This window comes from Anabrus simplex, chromosome 7, assembly GCF_040414725.1.
Source record: "Anabrus simplex isolate iqAnaSimp1 chromosome 7, ASM4041472v1, whole genome shotgun sequence".
NCBI lineage: Eukaryota > Metazoa > Arthropoda > Insecta > Orthoptera > Tettigoniidae > Anabrus > Anabrus simplex.
In genome coordinates this window covers 155,188,684-155,203,164 of record NC_090271.1, presented here as the reverse complement: position 1 = coordinate 155,203,164, position 14,481 = coordinate 155,188,684, and the positions used below count along the sequence as shown (strand labels likewise).

The 14,481-nt window shown below is 39.8% G+C and overlaps 1 protein-coding gene across 1 annotated transcript in view; it reads left to right on the top strand.

Annotated features, from left to right (window-relative positions):
• The first annotated feature begins 2,356 nt into the window (after positions 1-2,356).
• LOC136876992 (tetraspanin-33) overlaps positions 2,357-14,481 on the top strand; it is a 105,444-nt gene continuing 93,319 nt past the window's right edge. Inside the window, exons 1-2 of the mRNA XM_067150773.2 lie at positions 2,357-2,733; positions 2,882-3,085. Coding sequence (XP_067006874.2) covers positions 2,647-2,733; positions 2,882-3,085 — 291 coding nt within the window. The 5' untranslated portion in view covers positions 2,357-2,646. The remainder of the gene's footprint in view (positions 2,734-2,881; positions 3,086-14,481) is intronic.

Below are 14,481 nucleotides of genomic sequence, written 5' to 3'. Positions count from 1 at the left end.
TGAATATTTAACAGCATCGTTATTAATAATAATAATAATAATAATAATAATAATAATAATAATAATAATAATATAAAGAAAATTATATCCTACACATAGATTATTAAAACAGTTAATATTTTGTTAAACTAATACACTGATGGTAAAAAAGGTGAATGAATTTAACAATGTGAGGTACCACTTCAGTGTTGCTTATGGAAACAAAGGAGGCACAACGATGGCTTCTTGGGACAGTCCTCACAGTACGTGGACCCTTTCTTGCAGTGCTTCTGAGCATAAGCATGGTCACTAGTTCTGCGTAACAACTGACGCAAAGTTTACGTACTTTTCTATTTCGGCCATCTTTTTCTTCTGTTTCCTTCAAAATATGACGGCGTTTGGGAGAAGTGGAGAGAGTAGCTGCTGTTCTCACACTGTTTCCCAAAATTCCAAACGACCAACTCATCTCTAAATTTTCCAATTTGCAATTTCTTCCCCATTACATCATTATGTAAAATGAGCGCATTCACAATATCCGTTCTAAACAGAAGTTCCAGCGCAACTTTATGATACCATAAAGACCGTCAATTTCAGTGAGGTCTCTGGCAGGTCACAGAGTGCGCGCGAGCCCCGTGTGTTACTTGTGGACGATGAGACCCGCCGGGCGGTCTCAGCACACAGTTGACACAGTGCACCCTAATGCCTATAGGCCGTACTTAAGATATGTAACAGTATGTAATATATCCATTAGAAATCACGTATCTCTGATTTTTCACTTTGTTCCTAATGAATAAACTCGGAAAACAATACGCCGTCGTCAACATGTTAAATAGCACTCAAAGCAAGGTTCATGTAAACTCAAAGAGCAAAGAAATAAAGAATGATTGCAGTCACTACTGCGATGCTCCTACCATTGCCATAGCCAAATACAGTAACTGTATATTTGCCATAGCAGTTGAAACTTGAAAACATTGCCAATCCTTATCCTTGCCTCATCGGTCTTGTATACAAAGACTGTGGAATATGTGAAATGTGTACACCAACGAGAATGAGTAAACTGTACCAAATACAGTAGAGACAATACGCGACACTCAGCGAGATATCGAGGGACAGCTATTAGAGCTCTCTCTAGCGGATTGACCTGAGAACTACTGATTCTGTCATAAGAGCACATGTATTTGTGTGTGAAGTTTTTGGTGTTATTTATGCATTTTCAGTGAGTTGACATAATTAAATAGTAGCATGTGTCATTCCTTGATATCTCCTTTCAACATGAGGGGAAAGGTATGTGCTGTGTTTGGCTGCAGTAACTATGAAGTAGAGAAGAATTCGCTGTCTTTCTTCAGTTTCCCTCGTCACAAGAAATTGTAAGTAATATTGTGTTTGCATATATATTCTTCCAGTGACAAAAGAGATTTTTATAGTATTTCATAATCTTCTGACCTGCTCGACCCATATTTTAACTGGCTTAAAATATAATACGCATATTTTATTGTATAGTGCAGCAGTTAAGCTTCAATACCGATGTGTTGTTTTAGGTGTGTTCTGTGGGTTTGATTTAATTCAGGAAAATACATATGCATATGAGTGTGGATGGTTGTGTTCCAGGTTACCCCATTTGGAATGCTGTAATGCGTTGTCAAGCACTGAAGAAAATATCGGTGATTTAAGTGTAGGCTACATATTTTGTTGAAACAATATGATTATGAAAATTTGCTTTACCCTAATGTAATGGCATTATGGCAAGTATTGCTTATAGGGAAAGTTTGAATGTTTTTTAGGCTAAATTTATAGATTTTCTTTCCGTTAGTAGGCTTCATGTTAAGAGGAAAATTGTCCAGTTTTTAAATGTTAATTCATTGCATCATGTGTGTAAGGAATGCGCTGTTATTTTTATTGACAAGTGTCTTAATGTGATGATACAATGTTTTTAAATGAGAAAAAAGACAAATCTAACCGTAAAAGTTAGGCAGGAATGCTAAAGCAAAAAAAGTAATTCATAAATGAAAGATCAAGCCATTTCACATCTTGTTTATATGTCTAATTTGAGTCTTTAAATAATTCTTCATTCATTTATCCAGAATTGCTTTAGCAACTTCGAAGTTAATATCTCACTAATTCTTTCTAGACGTAATTTTTTATCCATTTTCGTATATGCATTTCCATTGATATTTGAATTTAGCGCGACTTTTCAGGTCAAGTCACTAGGAGCGCCACCGTCGAATTGTCTCCCATTTTAACAAGGCTACATCCGTAAGTGTCGCGTATTGTCTCTACTGTATTTCGTAATACGAAGAAGGTGCGCTCAGTCGTTGCCAACGAGATACTAGGCAACGACTGAGCATAGTATGTATATATTTTATTTTTAAACCTCCATGGTTCACGACTCACGTTCACTCAGGTCCAACTTGGTCTTGGTTCACTTGTACGTAACTTCCTGGCGCTGCCACGGTGAGCGTGACGTTCGATTTCATTTGTCATTATTTTCGTGTGGTGAAGGAAGTAATGGTGTTGTTGACAAATTTATTTTGTAAATAACAATAGACCATATCGGAGACCAAGTTCGTGCATAAGGGCTTTTAATTGTTCGAAGATGACTCACCTTCAGTAGCTCTGCCTTCTTTCACTGGACAGGGAGTGGCAGTGGCTTACAAAACAGAGAGGAAAATGCATCGTCGGCGGACACCCAATAATTATACATACGTTAGTTCGTGCGTCAAATATCTTATATTTCTCTTAAATTTCATATTTTGGGTAAGGACTGTTCAATTCTGTACTTGATATATATGACTTACATTAACGCGTGTGTGTGTGTGCCACTGTATCTTACTCTAGAATGTTTTATTTGTCTGAAGTATTTTGTTTTTACATTACACTTATTTTTACTCGCTTTCTCTTTCAGTTATTCGGTGGGCTTTTGATAGGTGTCGGCCTGTATGCATTCGTTGACAAGTGGCAAGCAACAGGTTTAGTTAAGGTCGAGACTATCTATGATGTAGTCCTCAATATTTCACTTGTGATGGTTATAGCTGGTGGTGTTATCTTCATTGTCAGTTTTGCAGGGTGTGTAGGAGCCCTACGTGAAAATACCTGCCTTCTCAAATTTGTAAGTACTTAGTTTTAAACATGTAGTTAGTAAATATGTAAGAAAATAGACTAGAATTATGTGGTAATGAAGATAGGCCGTAATATAAAGGTTGCTAATTCGTCAGTTGGAGGGTCAGTATTTAAAGCTAATTTTATCATTTACGTACGGCAGTGAAATAATTTGTGCAGATCACACAACTTCAAACCGTTAACATTTATCTCGGATGTCTCTTGCTGTGCCATGCTGAGCAAGTCCATAAAATAGAGAAATAGCCTAAATAAGGAAAAAAGAATGAAACAGAAATTCACAAAAGTAGTTTTGGTGGAATTATTAGCTTTCTGTAAGACCCTACAAGCGATCAAAAGGAGGCTTTCCTGGCTCGCCATCACTGAGTTTGCCAGCAAGAAAATTCACCACGTGGCACCCGCAGGAGTCTGTAGTTTCAGCTACTAAACTCCATATGAGACAGTCTTTCAAATTAAGTCTATCTTTGATTTCTTAATGGTTGTACGGTAACAGTCCTCTAGATAGTTTTTTCTTAGGGTTGATTCATCGGGAAGGGTATATTTATATAGGAAATACCAGAATGTGCAGTAGGTAAGTGAATTCCGTAGTATATTTGCTGCTATTATTGTGTAAAAGAGATAATGAAAATACAAAAAACAAACACATTTAAATTAAAACAAACACATTTAAATTAGATGAAGAGGGGGGTTTGTTATATCAATAATGTTTGATTTGAGGGGCTTTATTTTCTTTTTAGCTGCAAGATGTTGATTCGTAGTTGAATGTTGGCTTATGTGAAACTTTGCCGTCTGTAGTGTAATCCAGTGATCCACTGCGTTCAAAGCACATTCTTAGTAGTACTTTTATTGTATTTCGGCATTATTTCATGCACACAGGATACGCCATAACCTCCTCGCAGGAAGATGCTCTTGACTAGGCACGATGTGCTGTTCCTCAATGCATCAGTGAGCTTTATACGATGACTCGTGTTCAGAAGAAGAGACCTGTTATGGGTTACCTGGCTAGTTGCTACTAAGGAGAACTATATGCCTGTGCTGTATAGAAATTGAAAATTAATAATAATATTACAGTATTATGTTTTAAAACTCTTAGTACGGTACGGATGATAAATGCAATTCATATGCAATTACAAGCACCATAAAACATAACATACGGAGAGAGGTGCTCTTAAAAAATATTTATCATCATCATCATTTTACAGTTCCAGTTTCCCGGTACTGTTGGCGAATCTCTTCCACTCTGTCTTATTGAGATACAGTATGTTCTGTTGTTAATGACGTCCTCAAGTGTCCTTCCCCTATCTGCAATGTCCATCTTTATGATGTCCATCCAGTGGGTTCTTCAATCATTCAATCAATCACTACTGATCTATAGTGATGGGACATTCCGTTCACGTTACTGAATCGATACAGTGATCCGATTCACGGCACATTAGTCACCGCTCCTACTGCATCTGTGTAGTTTGTGCTGGTAAGACAGCAGCAACAGGATTCGGTGCTCGCAGCTGCCATCTGGTCTTCATACTATAAACTCCTTTCTTAGAAAAAAATGCTAGTCACTCTAATACATCGAAGGTTTCCGGCGACGGAGGGTGGGAAAGGTTAGGATTAGGAAGGTAGCAGCCATGGCCTGAATTAAGGTACAGTCCCAGCATTTCCTGGTGTGAAAATAGGGAAACTACGGAAAACCATCTTAACGGCTGCCGACGGTGGGATTCGAACCCACCATCCCCCGAATGCAAGCGCATAGCTACGCAATACTAACCGCACGACAACTCACTGAGTCATTTTTTAAAATATGTATTTTTCTATCAGCTGAGGATTTTTTAAATCGTCATATTTTGTATAGGCTACCCGAGATGTACAGTAGCCCGCTGGTTTTCTGATTCAACATACTGTTGGTTAAGTTACTGTGTCTGTCCACATATGATTGAAGTCTTGTGCAACGGTGTGACATATGAACTGAGAGAATACTGAGCCGTTCTTCCCAATATAAAACAGGTACTTTTGAGTGGTCATGAGCATGACTCATAGTCATAGGGCAGGCTAGAGTCGAGTTTAATTGTCAAATGTCAACTAAGTTATAATACTAAGATTCATTAAACTAATAAATAGTATAACCTAATAGCCTCCCTACTTACTAGCTACTTCAGAATTATGTTTTGACTACCTTTTTAACACTGCAAATAAATCCATCTATTATTTAAACTTCCCTGTAAGAAGAGGACAGTGAATGCAAATGGGTATTATTTTCAAATGAGCTGAGCTCGAGAATCCATTATAGCATACGATTCTTTCAGTGTACTGTACCATGGCTCACTGTATGTCTCGCTGCAGGGGAAGCTCGGCTCGCCGCGTGTCCAGTGAGCCGATAAGGAGCCGTGTATCTTGTGTCTCACTGAGCCGTGCTCGTTCGCAATTCTTTCGGTGTGCCATGGCTCACTGTATGTCTCGCTGCAGCGGAAGCTCAGCTCTCCGCATGTCCAGTGAGCCGATAAGGAGCCGTGTATATCTTGTGTCTCACTGAGCCGCGCTCGTTCACGATTCTTTCAATGTGCCATGATTCACTGTCTCGCTGCAGCGGAAGCTCGGCTCCCCATCAACGTCCAGTGAGTGTGCCACTCAGCACTGTTCGCTGGGAGTAAGCTGAATCGTGTGCCGTGAGCTCACTGTTCCTGTGAATCGAATCATTCGGACACTTGAATGAATCGATACACTGCTTCGAATCATGCATTCAGTAGCCAACACTACTGAATCTACATTTAGGGCAGTCGCCCAGGTGGCAGATTCCTTAACTGTTGTTTTCCTAGCCTTTTCTTAAATGATTCCAAAGAAGTTGGAAATTTATTGAACATCCCTTGGTAACTTATTCCAATCCCTGACTCCCCTTCCCATAAACAAATATTTGCACCAATTTGTCCTCTTGAATTCCAACTTTATCTTCATATTGTGATCTTTCCTACTTTTAAAGACACCATTCAAGCTTATTCGTCAAGTGATGTCATTCCACACCATCTCTCCACTGACAGCTTGAGCATACTACTTATGAACATTAAAATAAGAATAATAATTTACACCACCTTTCCAATACTTACCTTTCCTTATATTTAGGATATAAACATTACAACTGTAATTTGTAATTACAGTAGCCTAAAGTTAGGTCAGGGCCCTGAACCTAGTGTCTTTAAAATATATGGTAGGCTACCCTAAGATTCAATATGTGCCTGAAGATTCAAAATGAGAGTCTAAGATAGCTTACTTCTTATGTTGGAAGAGCGTTGACTGGTCACACTAGCCGCTTGAGGGGGTCTGGTAAATGTCTGTCCATTGCTACATGTGTTTTATCGGTGTGCTTGCTTGGGCGGAGAGCAAGTCGGGAGGGGTAGGCGCAACAATGAGAGCGCTAGAAGTTGGCGGCGGAGTTGTATTATGGGGAGGGGGTAAGGTGGAATCTGTTAATCAATCAATCAATATCAATCAATACTGATCTGCATTTAGGGCAGTCGCCCAGGTGGCAGATTCCCTATCTGTTGCTTTCCTAGCTTTTTCCTAAATGATTTCAAAGAAATTGGAAATTTATTGAACATCTCCCTTGGTAAGTTATTCCAATCCCTAACTCCCCTTCCTATAAATGAATATTTGCCCCAGTTTGTCCTCTTGAATTCCAACTTTATCTTCATATCGTGATCTTTCCTACTTTTATAAACGCCATTCAAACTTATTCGTCTACTAATGTCATTCCACGCCATCTCTCCGCTGACAGCTCGGAACATACCACTTAGTCTAGCAGCTCTTCTTCTTTCTCTCAATTCTTCCCAACCCAAACATTGCAATATTTTTGTAACGCTACTCTTTTGTCGGAAATCACCCAGAACAAATCGAGCTGCTTTTCTTTGGATTTTTTCCAGTTATTACGACCAGAGGGATATTTAAAGGTTTATAATTAAAAATTTTTGTGAAATTAGTATGATTTATATCCAAATTAGTGAGTATCTTGGGGAACTTGTTCAATTTTCGTCTCCTTTCTCCCAAGTCTTCCCAGCCCAAACTTAGCAAAATTTTTTTTAACGCTATTCTTTTGTCCGAAATCACCCAGATCAAATCTAGCTGCTTTTCTTTGGATTTTTTCCAGTTCTTGAATCAAGTAATCCTGATGGGGGTCCCATACACTGGAACCATACTCTAGTTGGGGTCTTACCAGAGACTTACATGCCATCTCCTTTACATCCTTACTACAACCCCTAAATACCCTCATAACCATGTGCAAAGATCTGAACCCTTTATTTACAATCCCATTTATGTGTTTCACTCCGATGGTCTTTCCTTATATTAACACCTAGTTACTTACAGTGATACCCGTAAGGAACTTCCACCCCATCAACACAGTAATTAAAACTGAGATGACTTTTCCTGTTTGTGAAACTCATAACCTGACTTTTAACCCCGTTTATCAACATACCATTGCCTGCTGTCCATCTCACAACATTATCGAGGTCAGGTAGCAGTTGCTCACAATCTTGTAACTTATTTATTACTCTATACAGAATAACATCATCCAAAAAAGCCTTACCTCTGATTCCACTTGTTTACTCATATCATTGATATATATAAGAAAACATAAAGGTCCAATAATACTGCCTTGAGGAATTCCCCTCTTAATTATTACAGGACCAGATAAAGCTTCACCTGCACTAATTCTCTGAGAACTATATTCTAGAAATATAGCAACCCATTAGCTGGCCATACACGGACAGATTTTTTCGCAGGCCTCGCCTTTGGGGCCAGATCCGACAGACCGCCTGCCAGGCGTGAACTTCAGAGACCCGGCCTGCTGCTCGCCATCAACTGTGACACCAAGCCTGTCGTATTGTGCAACATAATCTGTCAACATTCCAGACCCTCCCGTTAATGGCATGATCCCTTTGTTCTCGGCAGGCCAAGCCTCATCCGCTGGCCTTTCAAACTAGTTTGAAATCCTTGGCGGTCGGGTCTGCCGTACTTAGAACTGTGCGATGGACATCGAAGCAGACAGTGTCCAGAGGAAAAAAAAATTGCTGTTGCAGCTGATGTAATGTGCATTTTGCTATACCAGTATGTTAAATCATGCAAACAGAAAAATCGATCGAAGTGGATGAAATCATGGATAGGAGAGCGAGACAGCTTTAGTCACATGAGTCTGATACAACACCTGAGAGAAAATGAACGGGACAATTACAAGAATTATTTGCGAATGGACCACAGCGATAATGGTATGCTGTTAGGTAAGCATGTACCGGGCGAGTTGGCTGTGCGGTCAGGGGCACGCGGCTTTCAGCTTGCATCCGGGAAATAGTGAGTTCGAATCCCACTGTTGGCAGCCCTGAAGATGGTTTTCCATGGTTTCCCATTTTCACACCAGGCAAATGCTGGGGATGTACCTGAATTAATTAAGGCCACGGCCACTTCCTTCCAACTCCTAGGCCTTTCCTATCCTATCGTCGCCATAAGACCTATCTGTGTCGGTGCGATGTAAAGCAACTAGCAAAAAGAAAAAAAGTAAGCATGAATGGATTTTTCTCGTTATTACGTTAAATGTTTGATCTGTTTCAGTCTCATCCTTGGCTTTGACAATATGAAAGTGACTGAGGTATGAACGATGCTAGTAATGCCATTCCTTATGCAGCCAGTCCCTGGTATGAATGGTATGAAAATATAACTCATAGGGTCAGCTGGTGCGTGCATTTCAGTGAGCTTGACAGACTGATATGCGAGCAACTTCTGACTCGGTGAGGAAAGCAACGGGAAGCTACCTCACTCCTCATTTCCCTAGTACGCTTCTTCAGTGATGCCTAGGCTATGACAGCTGTTGGCATAGCTCTGGAGGATCAAACCACCTTCGAGCTGAATACCAAACATAAACAACACATATACAATGACTTGTTTACCGGGCGAGTTAGCTGTGTGCTTGGGATGCGCAGTTGTGAGCTTGCATCCGGGTGTAGTGGATTCGAATCCTACTGTCGGCAGTTCTGAAGATGGTTTTCTGTGGTTTCCCATTTTCACTCCAGGCAAATGCTGGGGCTGTACCCTGATTAAGGCCACGGCTGCTTCCTTCCAACTCCTAGCCCTTCCCTAACCCATCGTCGCCATAAGACCTATCTGTGTTGGTGCGGCGTAAAGCCACTAGTAAAAAAAAAAAAAAAAAAAAAAAACTTGTTTTGCATTGCTATTACTGGAGAACAGTCTAATTGAAAGCGTATTTACTGTGGATATTGTAGCTTCTAAGCTGAAGGAGGATACTGAAGAATACTTGATTACGACACTGTGACACCTCATGTTTTAATTGTCAGTGAGACGGCCGCTCTTTGTACATTTCAATAAATTTCTCTTGCAGTACCTTTGTCCACTCCATGCTTTCCTTACAAGAGGCTTGATCTGTGAGGCGAGGTCTTTCCGTTGAGGCGCTGACAACAGGTCTCGCCTGTAGCAGATGACGACTCGAACTGATCTCGCTCACTAACGAGCAGTCCTAGCCTGTCGGAACGCGTCACAAAAGGCCTCGCCTGTCACAATTCCTTTCCGTGTATGGCCAGCTAATCGGTCACTCTTTTGTCTAGTCCAATTGCACTCATTTTTGCCAGTAGTCTCCCATGATCTACCCTATCAAATGCTTTAGATAGATCAATCGCAATACAGTCCAATTGACCTCCTGGATCCAGGATATCTGCTATATCTTGCTGGAATCCTACAAGTTGAGCTTCAGTGGAATAACCTTTCCTAAACCCAAACTGCCTTCTATCAAACCAGTTGTTAATTTTGCAAACATGTCTAATATAATCAGAAAGAATGCCTTCCCAAAGCTTACATGCAATGCATGTCAAACTGTCTGGCCTGTAATTATCAGCTTTATGTCTATCACACTTTCCTTTGTACACAGGGGCTACTATAGCAACTCTCCATTCATTTGGTATAGCTCCTTCATGCAAACAATAATCAAATAAGTACTTCAGATATGCTGATATGGTACTATATCCCAACCCATTGCCTTTAATATATCTCCTGAAACCTTATCAATTCCAGCTGCTTTTCTAGTTTTCAATTTTTGTATCTTACTGTAAATGTCATTGTTGTCATAGGTAAATTTTAATACTTTCTTAGTATTAGTCACTTCCTCTATCTGGACAATAACATTGTAACCCACAATTTTTACATACTGCTGACTGAATACTTCTACCTTTTGAAGATCCTCGCATACACTCTTCCCTTGTTAATTAATGATTCCTGGAATACCCTTCTTGTAACCTGTTTCTGCTTGAAAGTACCTGTACATACTCTTCCGTTTTTCACTGGAATTTGTATGACCGCCAATTATGCTCACCATGTTATCTTCTGCTGACTTCTTTGCTAGATTCAATTTCCTAGTAAGTTACTGCAATTTTTCCTTACTTCCACAGCCATTTTTAACTCTATTTCCTTCCAACCTGCACCTCCTTCTTAGTCTCTTTACTTGTCTGGTATAATATAGTAGATCTTTACCATTCCTTACCACCTTTAAAGGTACAAACCTATTTTCACATTCCTCAACATTTGCTTAAACCCATCCCAGAGTCTGTTTACATTTTTATATACCGTTTTCCACTGATCATAGTTACTTTTTAAAAACTCACTCATGCCTGTTTTATCAGCCATATGGTACTGCCTAATAGTCCTAATTTTAATATCTTCCTTTCTTTCACATTTATTTTCAACTACCACAAAAACAGCTTCGTGATCACTAATACCATATATTACTTCGGTTTCTCTATAGAACTCATCTGGTTTTACCAGCACCACATCCACAATATTCTTCCCTCTGGTTGGTTCCATCACTTTCTGAATCAGATGCCCTTCCCATATTAACTTATTTGCCATTTGTTGGTCATGCTTCCTGTCGTGTGCATTACCTTCCATGTTAACATTTGGTAAATTGAGATCACCCGCTACAATCACATTCCTTTCCTTATCGTTTCCTACATGGCTGATAATCTCATCAAATAATTCTGAATCAGCGTCTGTGCTACCCTTTTCCGGTTTGTACACTCCAAAGACATCAAGTTGCCTATTATCTTTAGAAATGAGCCTTACACCTAGAATTTCATGTTCGTTATCTTTAACTTTATATATCACAAATATTATTATAATATTTATAGATCCACCTGTTCAGTACAATACAATCCCCTATTTCATGTGGCTAAAATTTATGCATAATACATAAAAGCCATAAGTACATGTTTCACAGTGTTTTTTTTTTACCGGCATCATCAGCCTATATCAATCTTAAAAATTAATGGATATGGGATCTTTCCAATCTTATAAACTATAGGCCTAGAGTAAAATGTTGGACAATGATTTCATAAAATGTTATACTATAACATCTAAAATAGGGATATTGCACAGAAAGTATGTTATAAATTGTTCCGAGGGTACTGTGGAACAGCAGAGGTGAAAGAAGGTGCGGGTTGGAATAGGTCTCAACTACAGAAGCACGAAAGATGAATTAAAATTTTAACAAGGTTATATTTTCAAAACTTAACAATGGTAGCATAGAATTTTGAGCATGCAACAAATAACAAGAAGTTAAATCAGGTACACAATTTAGAGAATATTTAACCCGTTCCCACTAGGGGAAATAACAAAGACAATCAGGTATACAGCCGCTGTACCAAAAACCGGTTAAGTGATTTTTACATATATTGGGCTACGGCCCGAATTCATTAACTCTTGAGCTCTCAGCTCACAATCACAAAAGCTACAGGGCAGAAAACCCCTAAGTACAAGGAGCACTTGCTCCTAATTACAATGTTAAAGAAAAGAGCAGAACCGCTCTCAATATTACCAGCCTATCAAAGGCTACAACCTTCAGTTCAGACTGCCCTCAAGGCACACTAAGAAACAGAGGTATTTGATACCCAACCTACAGGGCCTTTACATGAGGAAAACAAAACATCAGGTTAAATTACTGGCCCATAATACAAGATTGAATGGAGGCGATAACTTGCACTCTTACACAAAGTTTTTGTCTAAAACCTATGTGGCGCTAGGCCGATGATACAGGGGCTAATCCCAATCTATGGAGGTGACTAGTTGGCAAAAAAGTTTAAGACTTTAAGAAGGAAGAGAAAAACGGTTACAAAAACATAGTCACCTCAAATTCAAAATGAAGGGGAGTTCGAGAGGGTGAAGCACTCTCTATCCCCACTTTATAGATTAGTAATTTGTAGATAGACAGAAAAGAATTTACATTTTAAAAGGGTAGGTTACATACTAAAGGTTTCGAACCCTCCCCGAGAGTTAAACTGCTGAGCTAGCAAGAAATGAAAATGTGTACAGGCCATTACCTTGTAGATGAACTGCTGCTTGGAGAAAGAGGCGCTTCCCACCCCCTGCTATATATTCACACACTGAGAAAGATGTTACTGAAGTGGCCCCGAGACCAGAAAATCAGCAGTTTATATACCCTCGTGGAACATTCGAGACCTTTCATGAATGATAACAACCCGCCCACAAACTTTTATTGGTCGGTTAAAGATTACAAGTCAAAACTGAAGAAGAAATCTAGGATTGGTGGAAAATTAATTTAGAAAATTTAGGATTGGCGAAATTTAAAACTGGCGGAAACAGAGATCAATATTGCCAACCCAAAAAATGAAAGAAAGAAAAATTTCTTCAAAAAACAGTTCGTTCACTTCGCACCAGGGTGCACAGTTATAGTTTTTAAGTAGTGACATCTAGAAGAGAATCTCCACACTTCTTGCTACAGAGCAAACAAACACAAATCGAAATAGACATAGTTCAGAACACTTCAAAATTTACAGTAGCGACATCTTCCAAGAAACCTTTGATTTAATACAGATTTTAAAGTTCAGAGTTTCTCCTGTAGAGAGGTTTCAACTGGCGCAATATTTGAATTCGCGGCGTGGATGTGTACCACCCGGTACATAAATTACTGTGAATTAACAGTTTTTGAAGATTATAATGTGGTTAATCATGAATATTTGAGCGTTTAAAACCAAATTGGATCCTCTTCTTATACATCATTAGGACTGTGACGGCCTTGAGTGTAAAAGCACAATCATCCAAGGGAGATGTTTGTCCCATTCCCGTAGCACGAGTTCAAGATAGTAAAATCAATGTCAGTTATTTAAAACAGAGGTTTGAACGCATCAAATGAGTTAAAATATGTATGGTTGATTTATCTGAAAGTCGTAGAAAAGAAAATGGGACTTCTTGTGGAGACGTTACTAATGATAAAATGTTGCGTCAAAGCTAACTGATAATACCAATATAAATGGTCCGTTATTGGACATTATAAATTTTCCAGCTAGCTCATTCTTGGTTGCCAGCGTTTCGCCCTCGTGTGCTAGGGTGGGCTCATCAGTTGGTACCTAGCACACCTACCAATACGCTGGCTAGTGCATACCGTGGAGGCCACTGCGTAGGCTAACTGGAGCCACCGGCAGTGCCAGTGCACTAAGAGACTTTGTCTCATCACTAAAAATTGATGCCTGCTTGGCCATCGGATGATATAGATGTTGATTCCCATAGGGAATATGAAATATTTGTCCTGAATGAGCAAATTTATAATACCAATATAAATGGTCCGTTATTGGACATTATAAATTTTCCAGCTAGCTCATTCTTGGTTGCCAGCGTTTCGCCCTCGTGTGCTAGGGTGGGCTCATCAGTTGGTACCTAGCACACCTACCAATACGCTGGCTAGTGCATACCGTGGAGGCCACTGCGTAGGCTAACTGGAGCCACCGGCAGTGCCAATGCACTAAGAGACTTTGTCTCATCACTAAAAATTGATGCCTGCTTGGCCATCGGATGATATAGATGTTGATTCCCATAGGGAATATGAAATATTTGTCCTGAATGAGCAAATTTATAATACCAATATAAATGGTCCGTTATTGGACATTATAAATTTTCCAGCGAGCTCATTCTTGGTTGCCAGCGTTTCGCCCTCGTGTGCTAGGGTGGGCTCATCAGTTGGTACCTAGCACACCTACCAATACGCTGGCTAGTGCATACCGTGGAGGCCACTGCGTAGGCTAACTGGAGCCACCGGCAGTGCCAATGCACTAAGAGACTTTGTCTCATCACTAAAAATTGATGCCTGCTTGGCCATCAGATGATATAGATGTTGATTCCCATAGGGAATATGAAATATTTGTCCTGAATGAGCAAATTTATAATACCAATATAAATGGTCCATTATTGGACATTATAAATTTTCCAGCGAGCTCATTCTTGGTTGCCAGCGTTTCGCCCTCGTGTGCTAGGGTGGGCTCATCAGTTGGTACCTAGCACACCTACCAATACGCTGGTTAGTGCATACCGTGGAGGCCACTGCGTAGGCTAACTGGA